This window comes from Salvia hispanica, chromosome 6 (assembly GCF_023119035.1).
Source record: "Salvia hispanica cultivar TCC Black 2014 chromosome 6, UniMelb_Shisp_WGS_1.0, whole genome shotgun sequence".
Classification (NCBI taxonomy): domain Eukaryota; kingdom Viridiplantae; phylum Streptophyta; class Magnoliopsida; order Lamiales; family Lamiaceae; genus Salvia; species Salvia hispanica.
In genome coordinates, this window is record NC_062970.1 from 27,955,667 (window position 1) to 27,977,797 (window position 22,131).

The window sequence follows — 22,131 nt, forward strand, 5'->3', positions numbered from 1 at the left end:
TGTTACAGGTTTCTCTTCTCCATCTCCCTATCTGCGCCAACACTTGTGCTGCTTCCACTAACTAATCCATTATTCTATGGTTTCGCTCAATTAGCATGACTAATTATCATATTATTAATTATTCATTTAGAATTAAATTGTGAAACTCAATCTCATAAATCAAACATAAGGAGTACTATATAGTGATGAGATTGTGGTAAATTATTGGAAAAAGATATTTGATCATACTTATAACATGTTCTATAATTTAAAAAATTTAGATTTTTTTTATATATTATACTACAACAAAAAATAAGATCACATGTGTATAACAAATATATTGTTGTATTTAATTGAAGAAACCATGTCATTTTTTTCATAAATATATTGATCCTTTAGGATCTACTTTGTAATTGTTTTGATTTATTTGTCTAAACATTTATAAATTCTTTGATTTGAAAATATTTGACTTTAATGTTTTTCCATTACTAGAAAAAAAGATCGACATAAACCAAACTAACGATAAACGATGTTAATTTCAATTAAAAAGTTAGACCACACCTTCTTATTGTATATGTTCAATAATATTGAGTTTTCATAAATTAAATAAAAAATTAGATAAAAGTTAAATAAACATGATATAAATATATTATAATGATAATGTGTAATCTATTTATTTTATTATTACTAGGTGCTTATATTTTGGAAGCAAAAATACTTATAAATGATGGTGTTAGCAATATACTCCCTGTTGATATGTCGATTATCCTAATGATACAAGATTACCTTTTAAGTTTCAACTACATCATTTTCAGTTATTGTATCTCATGTAATCTATCTATACATATATAAAAGACGAGTTTTGATCTTACTTTAAAATATTTATAAATTTTGGATATAAATTTAAATAACTATAAATTTTGGGAAAAATTCATGATTATCATTGCAGTTATTCATGATTATCATTGCAGTTACAGTCATGAAGGTTAATATGGTGTAGACTCTATCATTAAAATACAAGGTTATAATTCATAGTAGGAGTAACGTATATTTAAAGAATTACCATCATTACAAATTAAATACACAAAAGTCATAAGTTTATTGGATGTGAAAGTTTTATTTTATACTATTCCATATTTTATAATATACTATTAAGTATATATAATAAAGGTTTATTGAACAATTAACATTAAAAAAATAGTAAATATTACATCGGATTTGTCTCCATGTTTAATTAATTCATAAACATGCACGCACCATACTTGAATGACAGACAAAAGTAGTGCTATGTCGTAGATCGTTAAGGAATGTTTATTAAGAATATTGACGGCCGCTACACTAATTCAAAAAATTTGTAAACATTTGTAAAAGTAATAAAATAGTGACTGCAACTATGTAATACAACTCATATGAATAGTTATATTATAATAATCCCAATAATTCATAGGAAACATAATTGATTGTTATTTGTAACGGCAATGTTTACGTTTATGATGATTTCTCAATATTTTATGTCTATAAATACGTAGCATTTTTAAGATTATAATTCACTTCTTCATTCTTTCCTCATTGCATCACATTTTTTTTTAAAAAAATAAGGAATTCACCTTCCTTAACGATCTACAACATAGTACTATTTTGTCAGTCATTCAAGTATGGTGCGTGCATGTTTACGAATTAATTAAACATGGAGACAAATCCAATGTAATGTCATTGGAATGCATTTTCCACGATCCCATCATGATCTAACACCTAGCAATACCAAATCAGTCATTAGAGTCCGATGTGTGCATCCGGTGATGTAACGGCTCCAAAATTGTTTTTCATTAATAGACCCTAATCCGAAAGGTTGGAAATTTAGTCAACAAAATATTTACTATTCATTTAATTTATAAAAATGAATTGTATTCAAAGAGTCATATTCCAACCGAGAAGAATGCCAAAGAATACTAAATTTCTATAAATTTGACCATTTGGAGCAGTGAAATTCACTCACTCACCATGTTTCACATAGGTTTATATGGATAGAAACTCTCCATTTCGTAGGAACTATAAATATTGGTATTTGGTATCTAAAAATTCACTCACTTACTACTTTATTTTTCATGGATAGGCGTCTGTAGTTCCAGTTGCTCGAGTTCTTGCAAGAGGAAGGGTCGTATCTTAAGAGAGGTCTTTCGAAGGCGAAGAGTGAGCTTCTCAACCATACAAAGTCTCTACCGAAATGAAGATATTCCTAAGGGTGTGTATTATTATTTTTTTGTGTTTGTAGAATATATCCGGCTCGAGTTCTCAACCATAAAAAGCAAGAACTATACACACACAATTTTTTTGGAGAACTGCGGTTCGAAACTGAATCCACAACCGAATCAAATGGACCTTGCATAACACGGGTATGATACTAGTAATTGGATAAAATCGAAGTCAATATCAATCATATGTAGTGAATTAATAGCGAAATGGAAGTAATATAAACTAATTCAAGTACTCAATATAACAATACTAAAAGTCATAGTTATTAACAATACATTAGTACTATTATTTCATTTTGTCATTGTCGAACGTCCATCAATAAACATCTCATTTGTTTTTTACTATTTTTAGTAATGAATCTCATATTCCGTTTACATTATCTCACTCATATTTTATTAAAACTAGTAGTATTATAAAAGTTTGACTCATCTTCCACTATTATTTTCATTCAACTTTCATTAATTTTTTAAAATCCGTGTCAAGTCGAGTTGAGTTTATTATTCATGGATGGAATATGTACTCATCTGGTTACAATATAGTTCATCAGTCACACATCGCACGGGGCCTGAACTAATTCAATACAGGTACAATTAATTTACACACAATCTTCTAAAAATAAACTATATTAAACATTAAAGTTTTGTAATATAATACTCCATTCATATTTAAAAAATAGAAACATTTGAAATGGCACGGATTTTAATGTACAATTGATAAAGTAAGTGAGAAAAATTGGTAAAGTAAGAGAGAGGAAAAGGAAAATGAATAAAGTAAAAGAGAGGAAGAGAAAAAATAGTGAAAGTAAAGTTAGTGGATTGCGGGGTCCATGTCCTAAAATAGAAAAATTATAAAGTTTATATTTTTAAGGAATGACCAAAAATGGAAATAGTTGCTATTTTAAAAAACCAGAGGAGTAGTATACTACTACCTCCGTCCCCCAAATTTTGACACACTTTGACCCGGCACAGGTTTTAAGAAATGTAATAGAAAGTGAATTGAAAAAGCTGGTGGGATGTGGGTCCTACTTTTAAAGTACTCCCTCCGTCCCTGAAAATTTGTCACCTATTTCCTTTTTCATCCATCCCTAAAAATTTGTCACCTTTCACTTTTACCATTTTTGGTAGTGGACCTCATATTCCACTAACTCATTCTCACTCACATTTTATTATAAAACTAATATATAAAAGTAGGACCCACGTACCACTAACTTTTTCAACCCACTTTCTATTACATTTCTTAAAACCCGTGTCGGGTCAAATGGTGACAAATTATGGGGACGGAGGGAGTATTAGTTTATAATAAAATGTGAGTAGGAATGAGTTAGTGGAATATAGGGTTCACTACCAAAATTGGTAAAAAGTGAAGTGTGTCAAAATTTGGGGGACAGACCGAAATAGTAAACTGTGTCAAAATTTGGGGGACGGAGGTAGTAGTAAATTTTAAATATATTTTGTTTTAATATACTACCTACAAAAAGTATTTTATAGGAGTAATACTCCCTCCGTTCCATAGTAACAAAGGCGTTTCTTTTCGGCACGAAGATTAAGAAAAATTGTGTTAGGTGAATTAAGTAAAGGGAATATAACGTGGAAAATAAAAAAAGGTAGAGAGATAAAGAGAGAAAAAAGTAAGAGAGAGGAAAGTAGGTGTGGAAAAATGTGTTGACTTTTACTAAAAAGGGAAATGACTTCATTACTATGGAACATACCAAAATGACAAAATGACTCTATTACTATGGAACGGAGGGAGTAGTATTTTATTGGAGTATTTTATAGGAGTATTTTATTGTTTATGCGCATATTGAATATGTACGGAGGTAAATTTCCGGCAGACTGCAATGATTAAAATACAAAGTGTTGAAGTTGAACATGCAACCATCACAGATATTTTCCACTTCCCAAGTTGAGAAGAAATGGAGTCCATGTTAATTGGATCTTTCCAGAAACCAACGCTCTCGTTTCTCTTTGTAGCTGAGTTATGGTCGCTTCCTACTGGTACGTCTCAATTTCATCGTTTTTTAATTGACTCTTTTATTGGTTGGCGCCGGCCTCAGATGAATGGGTTTCATGACTTAAAATTCTCACTTTCCCTCCTTTTTTTCAATGTTATGTGCTCTAATTTTGATTTACTATTGATTTCTGTTACATTTCGTTAATGGCGTATGGGCTTTTCTTATCTTGTCCCCTTCTGAAACAAAATCGAAATAAAAATAGATTAATTCCTTTTCTTTTGGAATCTGTGGGATTTTGTTGCCAGAACTAGAATGTTATTACTGCCTATAGAGTCACAATTACTATGGAAACTAAACTTTCAAATTCGGATAGATTCAATAAGAAACTCTGATTTTGAGCTACAATTACTATGTGAAGTTAATTGGTTTCCCTGTAGCAGGGAATAATTTAGTATGCAAAGATTTCAGCACTGTAGAAAGGCTTTATGCCCTACCCGAGAGATTATGTGTGCGGAGGCGAAATTTGATGCACCAACCTGTCAAAAATATAGCTCAAAGAAGAATTACACTGAATCCAAAGGGTGATTCAAAGTATGTAGTAAATTCATCTTCATGGCATTCTCTTGAATCCGAACCTTCTAAGAGCCCTTTGGGTCCAACGCAACAAGCCTTTGATGCTTTCTACAGGTTTTCGCGGCCTCATACGGTTATAGGAACAGTTAGGTTACACGATTCTTGATTTATATTTTACTAGCACACAAGGTTTCATCCTTCAACCTGCTTTTTCTAATTTCGGGTTCTCATAATCTCTTGCCCTGAGCAGGCACTGAGCATCGTTTCAGTTCCCTCCTTGCTGTTGAAAAAGTATCAGATTTTTCTCCATTTTTTTTTGCTAGCTTGCTTGAGGTATGGTGTAGCCTTTGTAGTTAGTCATCAGTATAGCTAGTCTATATATTTCTAACCAGTGCACTATGATGTATCTTGCAGGCTATCATTGCTGCTCTGTTGATGAATATTTATATTGTTGGCTTAAATCAAATATCTGATATAGAAATTGACAAGGTTGGCTTCCAAATATATCATGAAACCATGTCTGCATAATAGAATATTTTTTTCCTTCCTCTATCTGCCAATCCTGGCTTTTGATTTGACAAAAAAGAAAATGAAAGAAGAAGATGATATCTAGATTCTATAGTGTTCACTATTTAACTCTATGGAATAAACCATGTGTTGTTTTGATTGGTAATATGGAGCGAAGGTATGATTTGAAGCAGCCTTGATTAAGTTACAAAGATTAAAGTAGCTATATTTACTTGGATAATATCCATGTCTCTGTTACCCTCTTAGCTCCAAGGATAAGCTTCTTCTAGTTAAATGGGTGGATCTTTCTCTATCAAAGACTGTTCAAACCCAATCGAAGCTCTGGTACTCGTACTTTTATAGGAAAAAATTTGATAATTGCTCAAATCTCAATAAAATTCGTTGGTATTTTCTGTCTTTTGGTTTTGAGCTCACTTGACGATGATACAGAAGGTACAAACTCTAGTTATATCATGTCAGCTATGCCCTTTTTAAGCTTCAAGGATCAGCTTCTTCTCTAAAGGACTGACAGTCATAGTAAATGGGAGGATCATTCTCTATCACGATTGTCAAAATCCCGAGGCTCATGTGCTTGTAGTTTATTAGGATAAAATCTCATATTTGAGGCTCAAATCTCAAATAACATCTTTTATTTTCTATGTTCTAGTTTTTGAGCTCACTATGTGATAATATTAAGTACAAACATAGGTTAAACTAGAACCGTCAATCCTTTTAGACCGCAGAAGCTTGAACTGTGTGTGATGCAAATTTGCAATGTGCTTTTTTCTAATGGTGAAAGTTCAATTAATTCTTTATTCCCTCATCTTAAATAATGTTCGTCATGTTAGATGAAAACTTGACATTTTCCCATGTCAGGTAAACAAACCATACCTTCTGTTGGCATCTGGAGAATATTCGCTCAAAACTGGTGTATTGATTGTATCATCGTTTGGCACCTTGGTGCGTAAATAGATTCAATTTAGTTTGCTTATGTTTAGTACTCTCTCCGTCCATGAAAAAGAGGGCACTTTATGAACGGCACGAGTTTTAATGTAGAATTGGTAAAGTAAGAGAGTAGGGAAAAAAGTAAGAGAGAAGGGAAAAAATGGAATGTGGGGTCCATATTATTAGTAAGAGAGAAGGGAAAAAAGTAAGAGAGAAGTTGTTGAAAACTTTCCTTTTTTGAATGTGCCCTATTTTTTTTAGACGGAGAGAGTATTATTTATGCCATCCAACATCTCGACAGACTAAAATTGCTGCTTTCCCATCCTCAGAGCTTTTGGCTTGGATGGGTTGTTGGTTCATGGCCTTTAGTTTGGGCCCTCTTCATCAGTTTTATGCTAGGAACTGCGTATTCTATTGATGTAAGTTGGTTTTTAATGCACATTTTCCATTCACATGCTTTATAGTATTATGCATATCAGCATACACTCTTTGCAGATACCACTTTTGAGATGGAAAAGATTCGATGCAGTTGTTGCGATGTGCATCTTTGCTTGCGAGCCGTGATCTTGCGATAAGGCTAATTTCATGCATCGGCTATGTGATGAAAAATCACCATTTACTGGGTCTAACACATTGTTTAAGCTAGGTGTGTGAAGGAATTCGCCAGGTCCAGGAAGAACTGAAGGCAGTGGACCAGCGAAGGAAGGAGGCGAAAAGTGAGCAGAATCAAAGAAGAAAATGGCTAGACGAAGGGAGTCCGAAGCTGAGGGCAAAGAAGACTATTCACACAAAAGAGCCCCTGCTGGACCCACTTCCACGCCTATATAAGGAGGAGCATGCAACACACATGATATAGACGATATAGCATTTAGCTCACACACACACACACACACTTGGGAAATGGGAATCTTGGGGTAGTATAGTGGTTTCATCTTCGGGAAAATTTGTGCAACACCGTCCTCAAGGAGGGCGAAGATACAATATGTTACTTGTTGTTTATCTATGAATTTTATTTTACATCATGATGGTGTTGATTCTGTGTTGATTTGTGTTGATTCTATGTTTTGAGGAGTTTGTTTCGGAGGTTGATTGTTATTCAATTTGTTGGATGTTTTGCGTACTTGATCTGGGAAATATGAGTTGATCTGTGGTTGTTGTTGTTGATCTGTGGAGAATCGGCGAATCTGTAGTTATGGAGATGATTTTGATCGGAGTTTGTCTCGGATGCTTGGATCCGGAGTGGATTTAGCATCCGAAGTGTGGATCTGAACAGGGAACTGAATTGTGCATGGATTTTGAATTTCTGCTTTCGTTTTTGCTTTACTTCATCTAGGAGATAGAGATCTAAGTTCCTGTTGGGTTTCTCGGCGTTTTTCTGACGTCCGATTTGTTGGTCGCCGTTGAGTTGCTAGCGTTGTTCTGTTTTCATCATATTTCAGTTAAATTCCGATGATGCTTTGCGTTTTGTAGGAGTTAGGCTTAGAGTTGGTTATTTTGCAGCTTTTTGGTAGTACACTTCTATTTCAGGAAAATGGTCTCCACTGCATGCATCGAGTCTGTCTAGCTAGATTAGGTAGCAATATTACTAGATCTAGGAAGTTTGTTGAGATAGTGATGATATAATGCCAAATCTGTGTTACGTGGTTGTTACCGTTTCTTAGATCTAGATATAGTTAAATTTCTTTTCCTTTGTCTAGTATAAGTTCCTCAACCACAAGTTGCGTGGCAGCAGCCATACCACCCAAAAGCCCTTTAAATGCATGATTTCGCGTCTGTCCTCGTGGGATCGATCCCTACTTCCCTATACTAATTCTAGTATACGCGGGTTGAGGGTTTTGAAGTGATATTCTGTGTGTCCAACGACCGAGATCTTTCAGCGTTCCGCGAGTTCCTAGACCTTGTGATCTAGTGGATTCTCTGGACCCAGGAAGCTTGATATTCCTTATTGTGCACGCAGTTAAAAATATCTCAGTATCATCGTGCAAATAGCTTTCTATTTGCACATCCAGGTGATGATTTTTGTTGCAGTTTTTTCTTTTCATTATGTGATTCTTGATTTGAAAATATGAGCGAGTAATTAGTTTGTTGACTTCTGATATCATAAAAGCCCCCCTCCCCACTCCCCTGCTTGTTTTAACATCATGTATCTATGCTTGTCGCTTCTGTGTCAAGCATGTCCTTTGAGGGTTTTCAGTAGTGTAAACTTTTCATTCCGAACTTCTTCAAATTATGTTGTCTGAAAGGTCATTACTCAGTGAAGTGTTTATCTGTATCTATTTCCCACTATCCATACTCCAAAGTAGGAATTTCAAGCTCTAATTCTAAGGACTGAATATGAAATAGTTCCTTTTTTTACACTTGCTTAAATCTGTGGCCAAATTCAAGTGGACGTTAAGCCTGCTATGCAAATTAGAAATGAATAGAAGGACTTGCACAAAATGATGGACTCTAGTTTCTTACCTCAACTCTGAGGAATAAGGATTAACACAATTTGTGCATTCTTGTGGTGTATTTCCGTATAATTAATTTGTATCATATCATTTCTTTAATTTTCATAGCATTTAATGTCCTTTCCTTTTCCAGACTTATGTGTTTGGATGACCAGGCACCCTAACAAAGCCTGTGATTTTTGCAACTGCATTCATGAGCTTCTTCTCCGTCATCATTGCGCTGTTTAAGGTGAATTTCTCTATGATACTGTTATCTAAGCTGCGAATTATATTGTGGTTCTTTCACATAAGAGCAAGCAACATATGCACGAAATTGTTCTAAATTTTCAAGTGTGGTTTCTCGATCAACAAATGAGACGATACCTGAAGTCTGAACTTATGCATAAGGCATATGTTAGGGAAACTTGTGTATTTCTGATGTGAAACAAGGTTGAATTGCTTTCTATTGGTGATCGCATGCGTGATATTTCTCTGCACTGAAATTTATCTCCTGACTTCCCTATTTCTGTGTATAGGATATACCCGATATTGTTGGGGACAAGATATATGGAATTCAATCATTTACAGTCCGACTTGCCCAAGAGAAGGTTAGTATATGGAATTGTTTCTCGTCCAACCATTAGATACGAGAATTTTCCAGGCTTAACTTTTTTTTTTGAGATCTCTGTGGTAGGTTTTCTGGATCTGTATTTCACTTCTTGAAATGGCATATGCCATTGCATTGTTTGTCGGAATTACATCTTGTTGCACGTGGAGCAAGTGGGTCACGGTAAGCCAACTTTTGCTAACGCTGTTCTTATTATGGGTCGATCATTTGATATGATAATCCAGGAACATGCCAATCTAGACTCAGACTGGTCAAAAGAATCGCAAATGACTACCTACTCATTGCTTTCCCATTGACATTGCTTTTAGGTCATTGGCCATACTGTGTTGGGTTATCTGCTGCGGAGCCGAGCAAAGTCTATTGATTTTAAGAGCAAGGCAGCAATAACATCCTTTTATATGTTCATATGGAAGGTAACCGATCCATTCCTTCTCTTTCTTTAGTGCAGAATGGGCTGACTACGCGCGCTAGCAACTTAAACCAAAACCTTAAAATAAGAGTCCTAACGTAAGAAAGCTTGATATTCGAGTGTGTTATCTAGTTTCAAAACTCAAGATCACACAATCCATGTTTTCGAGCTGTTGTTGAATTTTGTACGATTCTCACAAAACAGGAGTTGATGAGAGCAATTAGTTAAGCTACTATTTGTTTTTTACTCCTTCCTTCAATCTAAGCAGATATGTGACCTCTTCTTCTGCTTTGCAACTCTTTTATGCTGAGTATTTGCTCATTCCTCTGGTCCGGTGATCTTGGGGTCGTCTTTTATGGCGACAGCGGCATTGGCTGAGGCTTGGTAGACTTGATCTTCGTGTGGTTACTAGTCATAGAATATTCATAATTTACTCTGATGCCCTACTTCTCAATTAATTTTTTATGGAATTGGAGGATATTTTCATACATATTTCAATTAGATCACCCCAAAGCAAAGATACCAAAACACCCAATGGCGATTTGAATCCATTTAACAACAAACACTGACTAATGACAAATAATATTGATGCATCGAACAATTTAACAAACGATATGGAGGTTAGATATAACTATCCTTATTAAAATTGATGCAAGTGCGTATACACAAACAATATAATTGACAAACTATCCAGTATAATTCACTTGAGACGACGAACTCCACTGAAAGTTTTTTTTTTTATTTTCAGAAGGAAGAACAGATTCCAAAAAAGGAACAAAAAGTGTTAAAAACTTTCACCCACATCCTTAGTAATTAGTTCCTACTGATCTACTGGTTATTTTGTCAATAATACTACTGCTCCCTCGATTCAATAGTTTGTCAAAAAATCCAATAGTTTGTCAAAAATCAGAGGCATTATTCCAGAGTAATAGTAGATAAAATAAGGAATATTGGTCTCTAAAACTATTAACTTCGCCCAAAATAAAACTAAGTATTGATATCAAAAATTCTATATTTTAGATACTATTAAATCCCAAACCCTAAATGCTAAGCTACTATCAAATCATAAGAATTTTATATTTTAGCTACTCATAAACATATAAACAAAAATTATAGTTAAAAACAATAACATAAAGAGTCAAAGTCGGTCGATTGAGTCTTAAGTTCTTCAATCTTCTTCTCCTTGCCTTGGACTTCCTATGATTGATCTTTGATAATATATGAATATAGACTAAAACACACATAATTTATACGATTTGCATTCAAAACAACTTAAGAACTCTTTAAAACATAGTATAAATTAGGTGTTTATAACTTACACTTGATCTGGTTTCCAGGTGGTAACTATAATTGTTGTGTACACAGAATGGTTATTGCAAGATTGAAGGGGCCTGGGTGGGGGAGGGCCAATGTTATCTTGGTATACAATGCAGTGTCCTCAACCTCATGTGAAGTTCGCCATATGCTACATCTTCTTGTATGAGAACAAGGTAAGCATCTCTACACTAGCAAATTTCGATCAAAATGCATTATTATTCAGTTTTGATTGGGACACAGCTATACATGTGTAAAAAATTGATTTTAATCTACAGATTATAAATTTGAGTATGATGACGACGAACTAATGACCTATTCCGTGTCAGTTAAAAATGACAATATCACAGGCACATCACATCATCAAGATTGTAAAATGTAAATCATGCAACCTCATAAATTTATTTGTTTGAATTTGCAAATTTACATAATTGTTTGTATAATAATGGAAAGAAGATGCTACAATGAATTTGGAAACCTATCTATAGTAGCCAAAACATTTTAAACAATATTTTTTCTGTTTATTTTGATATTCATGTTGGATGCATCTGGTCGCAACCAGCACTTCAAAAAAATGGAAAATTGTCTGTGTCACATCAAAAAATATTTACTTACTAGTACAAATAAGATTGAAATCAATTAGACTTGCCATATTTTATTAAGAATTTGACAGTTTCCCTTTTTTCTTTACAAATTTCAAAATCTCATCACTGAAACAAAAGCCCTAAAATCGAACAAACCCTAACCCCTCTCTTCTCTCTGTGTTCCTACTCGATCCGCCACCATTAATCCCCAATGAAGAAGAGAAGTCGGGAGCCCAAACCCTTAATTCCAGCTCTCGCCGCCGCCACTGGCCCCACCCTCATCAAGCACTTGGCCTCGTGCAGCACCTCCGTCAGATCTCAATCTCTGCGTCTGCTTCAGTCATGGCTCGCCGCCCAATCGCAGCAGCTCTCCGACTCCGACGTCAAGAAGCTCTGGAAAGGCCTCTTTTACTGCCTCTGGCACGCCGACAAGACCCCCAATCAGGTTGCCCTAATCGATCGTCTCATTTCTCTCTTCCATTCGCTGCAGCCCGCCGTTTCATTGGAGTTTTTCCGCGGGTTTCTGGTCACGCTTCGCCGGGAATGGCCCGGAATTGACCGGCTGCGGTTGGATAAGTTCTACTTGCTCATACGCCGTTTTGTTAAAGCCTTGTTTGGTTTGATGAGGTTGAGGAAGTGGGATTTGGGTGTTTTGAGGGAATATTTTGGGGTTCTTGAGAGTGATGCTTTGTTGGCGGATGATAACTTGCAGGGGAATGGGGTGAATTATCATCTGGCGTCTGTGTTTTTGGAGGAATTAGCGGCTCTTGGATTTCCGGTGCAGAAGGAGGTGGTTGATGTGATTTTGGGGCCATTTTTTGCGGTTTTGATGAGGGGAACTGATAAGATTTTGTTAGGGAAGGTGAAGAGTAACCTATTTGATGAGCTGGTAAAGGCGGGAACTGAACTTTTGTCGAAGAAGAAGTTGGGGGAGGGTTGCGATGAAAGCAAAGGGACTGCTTTGTTGGGTGTGGTTGCTTTGAAGATGTGTTTGTCTGGGAAACTTTATGAGGTTACTTCGTCTGTCGATTGCATTCAGGGAAATAGGAAGGTTGTATTGGGGCTGCATGAGCAGTTTTTGAAGCTGGAGAAGGAATTAGAATCATCTGGTATTGAAATTTGTATACCTGAATACAACGAAGATGATGATACAGAGGTTCCCCAGTTGATACCTGTTGATTTTGAGGATAATGTGGACGGAGGGTCTCAGGAAGGAACTACTGAGGATGTGGTTTGTGATGATCAGTTGGATAATGAAATGGAGAAGAAGAAGAGGAAGAGTAAGAAGGCTAAAAAGGGGAAAGATGGGGATGATAAGAAAAAGAAGAAAAAGAAACGAAAGGGTGTTGAGAATAAATTATCTGATGAAGCTGAACAAAATGGTGATTTGATTAGTGGCTCTGAGAATATGGAATTGGATAGTGGTTCGGGCGATATTCTAAGCAATTGCATGGAGAATGAGTTGAATGAAACCGTGATACTGAATCTTCAGAAACAGTTTGAGAAAGTTGCTGCGGAAATGGATCCTGAAAGTGGTGATGATTCAGATTCATCCCCTGTTCCTGCAATTGCTAAGAAACCTAGTAAGAGAGCAAAGAGGGCAAAGGTGGAACACGAACAGGAGCTTGGTGATGTGAACACTAATGAAACTGCAGATAGTGGAGATCATGCTGATGGAAAGAGTGCGGAGAAGAGTTGCAAGAAGGTTAGGTTTTCCATGAAGAACAACTTGGTTTGGAAGCCACAGACTCCTCTGCCTCCGGAGAGTCTAAGGTTACCTCCATCAGTTACTCCTAGGGGTAGTGCATTGAAGAAGGGGGTGCCCCCAGGACCCGTTGTGGAGATGCCACCTGCCAAGAAAAAGGCCAAGAAGAAGAAAGCTCAAAATAGATTGAAGGCGAGGCCATCAACCATGATCAAGAAGCGGAAGAGGGTGCAACCCAAATCAAGCTGATGGTGTTGCAGGTCGGGAGGATTATGTTCTTCAAGTGATTATTGCAATTTTGTTCGATTTATTTGATTTGACAATTTTGGTTATTCAAATGCATTCTACTGGTTGATTTAAGTGATGGTATTGAAGATAAACTCCTAACTTATAATGACTATTTGCGTGCTCACCTCTGTTGTATTAGACTATTAAGTTCGTTGCACTAACAGTTGATCTTATAAGAACTCATAGCTTGCTTCCAGCATTACTGCTTCCATTCAATTTTTTAGGTAATGGAGTATATACTTGGTTGATGTGCATTTTCTTGGTTGTATTACGATGTAAACATAACTGTTCTCAATGTTCATGAGCATGTTGCCGAATGATCAAAATGTTTACATGAAAAGTTTGTAATCAGAATAAGTATATCCATTGAGCCAATGTAAGGCGAAGGTCTTGAAATTGTTGTCGTCAATGCCTATCTTACCTACTCAGTCATCTTAACTTTGTAAACAACTTTCTTGAAATTTGTCATTTCTGCAGATTATTGTGACCAGCCTGTCTAACTTATGGGATTTCCATTCAGAGCTTCGCCCAGGAACTGAAATAGGAAAAAAAAGATGATAAAATACCTAGTGTTTCAAGAAAACAGTGCCAAAACTATTTTAGAAGATGTATATGTTCTACTTGCTTTATATCACTTTGTTGGTTGATGACTGTATAACCTGTTGAGTTTAATACGAGTTTGGGTGAAAGTGAAATGCCTTTATTAACATGGAACGAAGAGTATTTCTGTAGTGCAATCTTAAATTTTCCAGCTGTGCTGAAAAGATATAGAATTTGTAGAGCACAAAAGTTATGATCATATCACAAGAAGCCAAGCTCTTATGTATCAAAATACTTTAATTCAATAATGGCTACTTTCAATGAAGAATGATGTCTAAGATATTTTCTAAAATTCAAAGAATAAAGCATCAATAAAAAATTCCCATGCTCATAATCCTTTGAAGCTCTTTATGTCTCTCTATGTCTCAGTGCCAAAGCTTCGAACAAAATCCAGCCGGGATTGTCAAACACCTCTTATTCGAAACCATATCAGAGAAAGAATCAACAAGCTGCCCCGCAAGAGACTCGGGATCTTCAACAAACGTATCGATGAATACCTTCACAACGCGTGCCTCCTGTGGCGTTGCTCTCAGGCTGTACCATGTCAAGAATTTCTGGCGAAACCCCATCTCAATATGGCCCTCGCGCTCCAGCCAACGGATCACCTTCACGTAGTACTCAAAGTCCTTGTCTCCTATGCCACTGCATTCCTCATCTCTCCTCTCACCATTCCTTTTCCTTGATGTGCTCCCTGCTTGAGGCTCCGTGTCCCTCTCACCTCTCGTTTTGATGTCTTTCCAGCCAAATTTAGGCCAGCTGCCTCTGCCAGTGTCCTCTTTTGCATTCTCAAACCTGCAGGGAGTGATGGGCAGGCCGGCTTCCGAGCTGGGGACACATTCTAGGCCAGTCCGAGGAGGCGTGTTAGACCCATTGTCAGTGCTCGTGTCCTCAGCCATTTGCACATTTGAAGACTCCTTGTTGCTTTCTTTCACCAATGTGCCTGCCTCTTGTAGGCTGCAGCTGGTCTTTACCATACTGCACTCCTCGTGCAGCAGAGATATTATATCCCCAGCCATCGTCGTTGCCTCCTTCTGGCTCTGATCCGAGACGTTGCTGCAAGGGACAGTATTGTTTGTCTCGTCTTCAACAGAAGAGGGATTAGACAGACTGCTGCAGTTGGTGGTCACTGGGCTCTCACTCCTTTCCACTTCCAAGATTTTAGACTTTGGCACCTCGTCTTGAGTCTGAAACCGAAGTTCACAGAAGCCTGCCTCTTGATCCGTGTCAAGGGCAACAACCTTGAGAACATACTTCGTTGCAGAAGCTAGACCGGAAAGCAAGAACTTAGTGTTTGGTTTAAACAATCTGCAAGTAGGCTCTACAGGATAGTCCGCATCATCAGCTTTCCGATGCCACAAGGTGTATCCATCGACATCTCCCATATCTGAATCGTCCGGATTCAGAATCACCATGAGAGATGAAGCACGGATATCAGCGAACCTGACAAATTCTGGGCCAAGTACATAGCAACCTACTTTGTATAACCATGCATCAGATGGCAACTTGAAAGTATATGGGGGGGAGAGAGAGGGAGAGAGAGAAAGTACCAGAAGACATATCAGAAGCTCTGTTAGACAGCATGAAGTCTAGAGACTCCAAAGCTGAAGCACAAAGTCTCTGAATTTCTGGGCCAGATGATAGCCGGTTCACAATCCCTCGAGCCTTCTTCACAGGTAGACCGGTTAGAGGGCCTACATCTTCTTCGAGCTTTTGCACTGCTTCGTCAATGATGCTGGATAGGTGCTGATAGTGTTTGGTACCAGCAAGAATCTTCTGGCTCAAGGAGAGCCTATAGCACAGTATGTCAACACGCCTCGTATCCCTTGCCAGTACCAGTTGCTTTCTCCAAGAACTGCATAATTTCTTCTTTGGTTTTAGAACTGTTACTCATAAACTAACCCACAAATTCAATTAAAACAGAGAACAGATGCCACGGAAGTTCATAAACGAAGATGCAGATGCCTTGTGAAAACCACAAGCAGACTACTCTTGGAGGAAAGATGACACTGCAAACGATTCTCAGGTAATATTGATATTATAGTGCTGCGTATTCAATCACATAGCACATACCAGCCAACCAAGAAAACGAATAAGAAGCAAGACTATACATTTACCTGAGCAAATCATTCACCTTTCCGCAAGATACACAACAGAAGCTCCCATCGAGCCCCTTATCCTGCCTATCCTGTGAGATGCCAGAACTCTCATGCCGTAAGGCGCATTCAAGATGGCACGACATGCCACAGGACAGACCACGAAATGGAGGGTCCGCGTTGCAAATCAACCACAGGCTGGGGTCCTTGTTGTCATCATACTGATGACAAATGCAGCATGAACACCTCTTGCAGAAGACATCATTGTGATTCATTTTGGCCTTACAAGCTGAGTTCTTACAGCACATGGTATTATTATTTGAATCAATGTCGGTTGTCACAACTGCAGCACTGTTTGCAACAACCAGGTGATTTGGATGATCGGATTTCCTTTGCCTCTTGGGAGTCCTTTCACCGTTTTCTAATGAAGGATCCACTTCGGAAGCATTTGCAGTCCCAGGCTCCTGTGATATCTTTTCACGCACGATTTTCATAAGATTCTCTATTAGTTTCGACTTTGTTAATCCGGTGTACTTCCTTTCTTTCCCGAGCTCTACACAGAGGACCTGCAGTATCTCTTGGCGGCTCCACGCCTGAAACATTTCGGATGCACCCTCTGCCTCTGGCCACTTCGAAACTTCATAGATTAGCTGTCTCTTCTGCTCCATACTTAAACTTCCTGCAGTTTGGTGAATGAAATATCAATGCTGGAGCCCCAAAGCAATAAGAGATAACTAGAAATTGATAATGAAAGACAATAAAAAAGTCAACCACTAAGTGCATCTGCTTTTCAGTCTCTTAATCTATTATCTATACATGAAATGTCTGACAACAGAAAACACAAGACGAAGATCAAAGAATGAAGGAACCGTAGAGTAATCAACAAGAAAGGCCCAAAGTTTATTCCTTGTGTTGCTCATTGAGACTATATACAATGTACTGTACCACATTTGCTTGATTCTCCAACACACCTCTCTTTCCAGATCCACCAAACATCACCACAGTATCGTGTTTACATGGATGTGAAGTCAAAGGATTCCAAATAGAGGGCAACAAACAATTAAGAAATTGATTATTCGAATACTAAAAGTTAGTACAAAATCATACCACAAGTAGTTTAGAAGCACCAAACCTCCATCTTTGACTATGCAATGCACCTCCACAAACTAAAAGTAGGTAACATAATATTTTAAGCAGAAAAGCATCAACTTGTCAAGTAGGAATCCAAGATTTATTCATCGATCTCAGTTAATCTAGCACACTCCAAAATAAAAATAAAAAACAGTGAAAAAATAACAGCTGGAAATTCGTTGGCTTCTTCATCTTCATCACCGATCACTTTCCGTTCTTATTATAAGCAACCTTGGAATTATTGAGAGATGGTGATAAAAGCCAAACACACACACGCAGTAGGTATAATTCATAAATATGTATTAGTTACATTATCTGACAATCAACGGGCAAGCTATCAATAGAAAAAAAAAAAAAAAAAAAAAAAAAAAAAAAAAAAAGCAATAATGGAGTGCGTGATGTAGCATGCCTCTCTCTCTCTCTCAAGAAAAAATCGGAAATTCATGAAAACATTTATTCACGGTTGAAATCAGAGTGATGGAACAGATCGGCGGAGAATTGAATGGCTCATTATCTGTAATTATAGAGCAAAGTAGGCTTGGCATAAAAAGTATCGAAAATGCAAAGTGAAGCAATAGCGAATGAAGGGAGAGGAGGAAGAAGAGAAGGATCTATACCTTCCAAAGCAGAAGGCTCCATAGATATAGGCGTATAGCTTAGTTGTTGTTCAACAACACATTCCAAATCCTGAAAACAAAATCGTAGCAAACAAACTCGTGGATACGTTTACGCTCACGCAGCAATGCACAGGCCCCACTCGTAGAGAGAGAGAGAGAGAGAGAGAGGGAGATTGCAATTACCAAGGAAAGGAGAAAAAATGAAGAAAAGATGGGCTGTTAATGGGCTTTTAGCACCGAAACATCATTTATTGTAAGACTAATTTTGTATGCTGCAGAAAGAGAGAGAGAATCAGAGTCAGATAAATGGGAAGATGGAGAAGAGAGAGAGAAAAAGTGAGGTAAAAAATACTGAAATACTAATAATACGACAGGCTAAGCTAAGCAACAGAGGAAAAAAGCGGCTGACTGTATAAATTGGATTTCCCAATAATTATTTTTCTTATTTTACATTAGTATTTCATGCATAGAAAGTGTTGCTCAATATTATTTTCGAAGCAATGGGATTGAATGATTGAACAATTTCATTATAAACGAGTTGACCTAATTCTACGCGTATATATGAAGCTCAAATAAGTACTCTATAAAATAGTAGTAATGAATTTCAACACATATAATACTCATTAATAGGAATATTGGTATTAAAAACCATAAACAATGGATAAATTATGAGTAGTATTTTTATAATAAAATGGACTTACAGTAAATTATTAGAAGTGTAAGTACAATTTTTCCAACCAGGTTCAAATAGAAAAAATTTCGGCAACTTTTGATGCTACGTGGCTAACTGCGAAATCTATGTGGCTTAATATGAATTATACATGAAATATCGTCTTTTCGATCATAATTCTTGAGTTCGAAGTTGAATACCCCTGCTATGAAAAAATGGACTGAATTGTAAAATCTTAGAGTTATGATTTTAGAGTTCATGATTTTTAAAATTAATGCCCCAATTGATTTTTACTATATGTGTCAGAATTCAGTATTTATTTTATTTTACATCCCTTCCTTCTATTTTGTTGGAAATTTTGAGGGGGGCTGTTTTCTTTGATCCTAAATCATATCCATAGGTTTCGTTATAAAATGAAATTACGTGGTTTATCAATCTTTGCTTTTAATTAGTCAATGTTATAGATATTCGAAACGTGTTCTATTGAGATAAGTATAAGTTTGTTTTTTAGGAAAAGATAAGTAGATTTTTTGAATGGCAAGCAAAACTACAATAGTTCATAATTTAGTAGAAAAATATTCTCTACTGTTTCTTGGTAAATTTCCAATCCTCGTAGCAAACACAAGCCACCAAATTACATCCGAATTTTCCTTTTGATTGTCTTTAAATTTAAGTTTACCAAACATCAACTAGATTTCAATTAATAGTAGTTACCTATATCATGTATTGCGATTTAAGAGAAATTAAGCTTGAATATTTATTAACCAGAGTTGCACATATTAATTGACATGGCCTCACTATTTGGAGCGTGCCACAAATGTTGCAATGATTTTTATTTTAGTTTTGTTTTTAGTGACTTTGCAATTATTTTGTTATGGTAATTCAATAGCACTTTATTTCTTATGTTATCTACAATTAATGGTGTGGGGGCAATTTATATTTGTTATCGAACTGTACTATTCAATCGGCTTAAGCATGGTTGACATGTCAATATGGAGGGGTTTTTTCCATTTCTCCATCCAAAATCTTGATGGGAAATTTTAAGCTATTTGACCTCATCGTATTTTTTACACTACTATATATGCATATTAAATTATGACATAGTTATTGATCCAATAATTTTATATAAGGTCTCAGACTTTGATAATCCCGTATTTGAAAATTAAAATCCACTCATAACTGATGCTTTTCACACACCTTTTCACATTTTTTTTCATCTCACACACACGCACACACAGTGAATACAAAATTATAAAGTAGGAGTATATTATGTCACATAATTTTATTTTTGACATACACCCATTGGTTACTTTCAAAATTACTCGCAATATATCATATTATCAGTTAAATAATATAATATGTTATTATTTCAAAAAATTCTTTTATATTATTCATCATCTATATTAAATTTCGTTACAAAATTCTCTAGTAATTATGGATATGTGAAAATATGAAAAAAAATATTAAATACTACTCCATGTTAATATTCAAGGAATATTGTTATTAATAGTTAAAGAAGCGATATTGCCTTTTTCCAAACAATGTTAGCTCTTTCAAAACTACTGTACTATTTAAAACAGCCATTATATTTTATATGTATTTACAATTTCGATCACTCGTTATCTAATTAATCTATCATTATAATCTCTACTGTCTATGTTGCAGCTTCTAGCAACGTCGACACCAAAAATACACGCACACAAATATTTCTCAATATTATCTACTATTCACAATGGACATGTGAAATTGAAGACCGATGATTTCTCAATATTTCATACTCCACATGCATTTTTGTTAGTTAGTGCATAAAAACGTGACACGTCACACAAATAAGTTTCTAATTCGTCATCGAGTTTCATTACTTATCCTCATTCTGGATACAAATAATTAACATCAGTGTTGACAAATAAATCACTAGTCGGCGCCCAATCACAACCTTTTGTCTTTAATTATTATAATTGTGTTGTATTTCCTGTGGTGTTTAAATCCATGATGATCCATCAATCATACCTCGGTAAGTTTGCTTGCATTGCAATGCATGTGTCCTCGCTTCTTTTCCTGCAATATCTTGTAAAATATTTCCAACTTATATTTATTTATCTTTTAAAATAGAAGAAAATATATGCGTCTCATATTTAGTTTCCTGCAATCTCGGACGTTGGCATAATATTTATGTGCATGGACAAAAAAGTACTCGATTTGTCCATAAAAATATATTTTATTTAGCATTTTGAGATATATGTGATCTAAAGTATTCCATTATTTATTTATTTTTCTCTATTTTAGATAAGTGCACCACTATCATTCAATTAATTTATTATCTCATATTCTATTATAAATTCATTATATAAAAGTGTAGTCCACATTCAACTAACTCATTTCGTCATTTTTCTTCATAATTAAAGACAAACAATTTCTTAAAGCTCGTGTCCAGTCAGAATATGACTAGAAATAATGGACGGAGGGAATACTGCGTACGTGTTAATTGAGTTATATTCAGTATTCATTGACATATGTTTCTTGAGTACTCCGTATTTTCTTGGACAATGAAAATAATACGTTTGATATCTTTAATTTTATTTAAGTTCATGCTTTACCTATTTACTCACTCTAATTTTATTATCTTTTATTTTTATTTCCTCTTCATTTAATTATTAAATTAATATTGATTTTTATTACTAGTTTTTATGCAAATATATATACTTTGGTTAGACACTTTTCATTTTGGATGAGTTAATTCATCGGTTTGGTTTGACATTATGGCAACCTTGGTAATAAACAATAATTCCATTTGCACTCTCAAGCTCCTACTCCATTTTAATAAATTTTTGGTTGATTAAGTGTTTTTATAATTTTTTATTTTATTAATTTCTTATATTGTACTAATGTATTTTAGTTTAAAGCCATGTTTGGTTGAAGGGAAAGTAAAGTTGACAAGGAAAATGAATCCCAGGAATATGATTCCTAGTAACTTTACTTTCCTGTGTTTAAAAAATATCAAGATTTTAAATTTATATTTAATTTAAACATCAAACTAAAAACATACTTATTATTTTTTATTTATAAAAAAGAATAATAATATAAAATTCTTAATAAACTATTAATTATAAATTATAATAATTATATTATTATATTTATTATTACAATAGATAGTTTAAATATGAATTATCTATCATAATATAAAATAATACATATAATCATAGTTTGAAATATTATACTCATTTATTATAATAATAATAATAATAACAATAATAATAATAATAATAATAATAATTAGGGGTGTCGAAACGGGTATCCGCGGGTATCCGCACCCGATTTTGCGAGTACCCAAACCCGAAAAATCCAAATTTTACCTACCCGAACCCGACCCGCAAGGCTAAACAGGTATCCCGAATACCCGCATCGGATACCCAAACCCGCAGCTGCGGGTACCCGCACCCGTTGAGTGCATGTTG

At 35.6% G+C, this 22,131-nt stretch overlaps 2 protein-coding genes and 1 pseudogene across 2 annotated transcripts; 2 read left to right on the forward strand and 1 right to left on the reverse strand.

Annotated features, from left to right (window-relative positions):
• Window positions 1-4,063: 4,063 nt before the first annotated feature.
• LOC125192917 lies at window positions 4,064-10,012 on the forward strand (annotated as a pseudogene).
• A 1,651-nt stretch (window positions 10,013-11,663) lies between these two features.
• On the forward strand, window positions 11,664-14,272 carry LOC125196833 (ribosomal RNA processing protein 1 homolog). Its single transcript, XM_048095483.1, has 2 exons — window positions 11,664-13,537; window positions 14,043-14,272. The coding sequence occupies exon 1, from the start codon at window positions 11,784-11,786 to the stop codon at window positions 13,524-13,526; it is 1,743 nt and encodes a 580-aa protein (XP_047951440.1). The 5' UTR covers window positions 11,664-11,783; the 3' UTR covers window positions 13,527-13,537; window positions 14,043-14,272.
• A 32-nt stretch (window positions 14,273-14,304) lies between these two features.
• Window positions 14,305-18,330, reverse strand: LOC125196832 (VIN3-like protein 2). Its single transcript, XM_048095482.1, has 4 exons — window positions 18,007-18,330; window positions 16,280-16,937; window positions 15,713-16,017; window positions 14,305-15,639 (listed from the first exon to the last, which is right to left on the reverse strand). Exons 1-4 carry the CDS (start codon window positions 18,026-18,028, stop codon window positions 14,531-14,533), a joined length of 2,094 nt encoding a protein of 697 aa, XP_047951439.1. The 5' UTR covers window positions 18,029-18,330; the 3' UTR covers window positions 14,305-14,530.
• Window positions 18,331-22,131: the final 3,801 nt, after the last annotated feature.